This window comes from Castanea sativa, chromosome 6 (genome assembly GCF_040712315.1).
Source record: "Castanea sativa cultivar Marrone di Chiusa Pesio chromosome 6, ASM4071231v1".
Taxonomy (NCBI): Eukaryota; Viridiplantae; Streptophyta; class Magnoliopsida; order Fagales; family Fagaceae; genus Castanea; species Castanea sativa.
The window spans coordinates 39,295,462-39,299,274 of NC_134018.1; the positions used below are offsets into that span (position 1 = coordinate 39,295,462).

A 3,813-nucleotide genomic window follows, 5' to 3' on the forward strand; every position below is an offset into this window, starting at 1 on the left:
TATATTTTCTCGTTTAAATACTGTAAAGCATGCAAAAAAATATATAAAATAATAGCTACTGTATTTTTTGTGGTAAAAAATTAAAGCATGTCCCAAAACAGTTTTTCTGAATAGAGTTTTTTAATTAGCGCAGTTTACCAAGAATGGACCTAGACTAGAGTTTTTGTTTTTTCACATAATTAACAATATAATTAATAGATAAAATATTAAATGTGGAATAAATTAACAGTATTCTACTTGTATCTTTAACAAAAACAAGGGCGACATGGACTATAAGATCAGAATCCAGCTCGAAGAGTCATACTACTTGAACAAATTAAGCAACTATTAAACAAACATGAGCAAAACAACTCACTTAATAAACAATAGAGCATCCAATATAAAGTGACTCTGGAAATGAAATTAATCATATAAAAAACAAAGTGTTAAATCCAACCAGATAAATTTCTTCCCACAGTAGACCATTGAAATGACTGGAATCTCTTCTTGGTTCTCTTCCTTTTTGAATTTGACTAGCCAAGAGTAGAATCTTCAAAATCCTGGAAAACCCCAACAAAAAAAATGCATAATTTGAGAGACACTTGAATTTACTCTGCTAGTCTCAGTGGAAAGTACTTTCTCATAAATGCCTCTGAGAACCATACTATTTCTCTTCAATGCTGCCCATTATTGGCACATTTCTGTCTAGGAAACGAACATCAAAAAAGTAAACAGTAAAAAAGATTAGGCAAAAAATTAAATGTTTTTGTTGATACATTTTCCATGAAAACAAACAAACAGAACTAACTTCATAAGAAGAAAGAAGAACAAGTAGAAGAAGAAACAAGCAAGGATTTTGGAATGGTGGGAAGTTTAGTACAGTACAGTACCGAATGGTGGGGGGAAAAAGTTGAGCTCTTTGTTGAATCAATGGTGGGAATTGGGAGAATCAGAGGAAGGCCTATTGGCACTCTGCTCCTCCTCACCCTGAATTCTTGCAGGAATGCAAAACCCCGTTAAACCATCGGTAGTGAAGCGGCTTCCGAAGATGGAGGAGTGGTGAATTGGCTGTGATTTCTGGTGGTCTGTTGAGGCAATGGAAAGATCATGATCCCATGCGCGAACTGAATGCGCAAAACTGGACTGAAGGGGTCCCCTCTGTGAAAATGCTGAGCCTTGGCCTAGCAACGCTTGTTGTGACAATGCTTGAGAGTTGAACACAAATCCGCCTCTGTTCTCTGCGCTTGTGTCGTTATTCCAGGCTACCATTCTCTGGTAATTGGTATCGAATCCCATGGGAGCCGAGCCCACGAAAAGGTTCTGATCAGCTGGAGCTGAATGGTCCTGGAAAGAGTGCAGGGATAGGCCAAGATCTTGGGGGTGGTTGGAGTTTCTTGAAATTAAATCAGGTGGGTAGCTCTGGAAATTGATAGAGGAATTTGCTGAGCTTGTTGGGAACAACGATTTCATGGTGTCTGTGATGGTTTCAGAGTCTAAAGCTGGTGGAATGAAGGTTGAATTCTCATCTGGGTTCTCACCCAATTGCCTATGGAGCTGAAAGTTGTAGCCAGAAGACTCCGATTGTTCTGCTATTGTCATTTCTGCTGAGCCCGCATTCGGGTCCTGTTCTGCAGCTGTACCAGTAGAAGTACCAGTTGGATGCCATGGTGGTAGCTCAGCTAGCTTGTCAATGGCAGACTTAGCCTTCTTGATGAGCCAGTCCACAGCTTTGCTAGGCCGGTCATAGCCTAACCGGTCTTGAACATCATAGAATTGAATGGCAGTGTGGGCTGAGAGCCGGACACGACGGTCACGGGGACCTTTTGCGGTGTAGACCTTGCTGTGCCGGTCTTTGCGGCCGGTGGATCGGACAATGTGGCCTCCTTGGACTTGGACTATCTCTCCGCCGGTGCTCTTCATGCCCATTTTTTGTCTGTGTTTAGCATAGTCTGTGGTTTGGTACAAAACTTGTGGTTCTGTTTGGTTGGAATTTATGGCATCCCCATAAGGTTGTTGTTGTAGTTGTTGTTGGTTTTGGACAAGTTGGAGATTTTGGTAGTGGGTGTTGTAGGTGCCTAGGTTTTGTTCTAGTGGTTGTTGTTGTATTGGGGTTGTAACTTGGCGGATAGGCCTCAGTAAGTGCTGCTGATTCCTCTGGAAATCCAGATTCCTAGCCTTCTGATTTAGCTCTTAAAACAACTTTTTTTTCGATTTCTTGCAGGTTTCTTGTACTAGTACGCTGTTGCTTTGTTTCCTTTTACTCTTGTTGTTGCTTGTTGCTCTTTTATCTGCAACTGTCACCTGATAGTGGAGCTACTGTTGCTGCTGATCCCAAAAAACCCCTGCCATTGTAATCTCCAGATTCCTCACCCCAATAAGTCAAGTAAATACAAAACCCACACTGAAAAAACAAACAAAGCCCAAAATTTAATTTTTTTTTGGTTTTTTCTTATAAATTCAGAACTAAAAACTCATCTATCTATATCACTACAGAGTAAAAGGACACAGTAAATAAACTAACTAGAATGGTGGGTTTTCTTTTCTCCATGTGGACATCAAGTACGCTTCAAAATAATGAAAATTGGAAAATTTTCAATAACTACTATGAAAAGAATCCAAGAAAAACTGAGAATAAGAAATCAATAATATATGAAAACATTATTGTATACTTGAAATTTGGGATGATATTGAGGAAAATCAGAGAGTTGGTTTTACTGGTTGGTATTATATGAGAAGATTGAAGTAGTAGGAAGAGGAAAGGTGAAGAGTATGGGTGGAACAGTAGATGACAGAGAAGAATCGTACCTTTGGCCTACCGAGTGTTGTCGATGCTTCTGCAAAGGGTAGCAGTTTTTGGTCAGTGTTGGGGATAAAAATCTGTGGTCATCTCAGCCCCCAAAAGACACAAATGTTACAACACCTAGCTATTCACAGACCAGACTCATCTCTCTTTAACTTTCTAAACCCTACTCTTTTATTCCCAGCTCTCTCTCTCTCTCTCTCTCTCTCTCTTACATGTCTATATTTATACACACTGACACAACACAGTTTGTGACTTTTTAATGACTTCTTATAATCAGAATTATTTGATTATGAGTTATGATTAGAGTCATGGTTGATAAAGAGGTAACTCTCAATGGCCACCTCTTCCACCCACTTCTTTTGAAGGCTTTGATAATGATAGCTAACAGCTTTTCTGGTTTCTTTCCTATGCTATATGTACACTTTTATAGTTCCACCATTAAGATATTATATATGCGATTTCACAAAAAGGAAAGGACAAACATCCTTCCCCCAACTACGCTATTCAGCATTCTTTTACTACAATTTTTGTACCCCCAGAATCATACATATTATATTTTTCTAAAAATTGTGAAATGAAAAAGGGATATAAGAACCTCAAAATTGCTAACACAATGGCTGAATTAGCACCCAAACCCTAAAGAAAAGGATTCAATGAGTTCCCAATTATGAAGTAGACTATGTTGCTTAAGTGAGCTGGCCTAAATTAGAAAATACACACAGATTAAAGCATTGACTTTCTTTTTTGGCTTCCCTTTAAGTCATGGCTTAGTTTACATCAAATTATTCTTGGAGATCAATTTTCTTTACAGTCACTTATGTGGACCAGCTGTACTAAGTCTTCCTATTTGCGAAATTTGATAACAATTATTTTTTCTAATTTAACTTGTAAAAAGGGTAGATGTGTGACCTCAGCCTACTAGTTATGTGACCGTAAAAATTGACCTCAATATCATAAATTTGACTGGACTCTAAAACCAAAATAGCAATGTGTTTTCTTAGTCATGAGTAAAACTAAATATTCCCGTCACT

General features: G+C 38.4%; 1 protein-coding gene across 4 annotated transcripts; it reads right to left on the reverse strand.

Annotated features, from left to right (window-relative positions):
- Positions 1-296: 296 nt before the first annotated feature.
- LOC142641034 (transcription factor TCP4-like) lies at positions 297-3,177 on the reverse strand. Of its 4 annotated transcripts, none has more exons than XM_075815391.1 (3): positions 2,785-3,177; positions 870-2,380; positions 297-539 (listed from the first exon to the last, which is right to left on the reverse strand). In XM_075815391.1, the coding sequence occupies exon 2, from the start codon at positions 1,903-1,905 to the stop codon at positions 907-909; it is 999 nt and encodes a 332-aa protein (XP_075671506.1). In that variant the 5' UTR covers positions 1,906-2,380; positions 2,785-3,177; the 3' UTR covers positions 297-539; positions 870-906. The 4 variants fall into 4 exon arrangements, with proteins under 4 accessions (XP_075671506.1, XP_075671505.1, XP_075671504.1 ...); XM_075815390.1 differs by having other exon boundaries at positions 297-680; XM_075815389.1 differs by having other exon boundaries at positions 297-684.
- Positions 3,178-3,813: the final 636 nt, after the last annotated feature.

What these genes read in the sequence shown, in the direction of transcription:
- LOC142641034 (XM_075815391.1), bottom strand. Translation starts at nt 1,905, where the DNA reads ATGGGCATGAAGAGCACCGGCGGAGAGATAGTCCAAGTCCAAGGAGGC.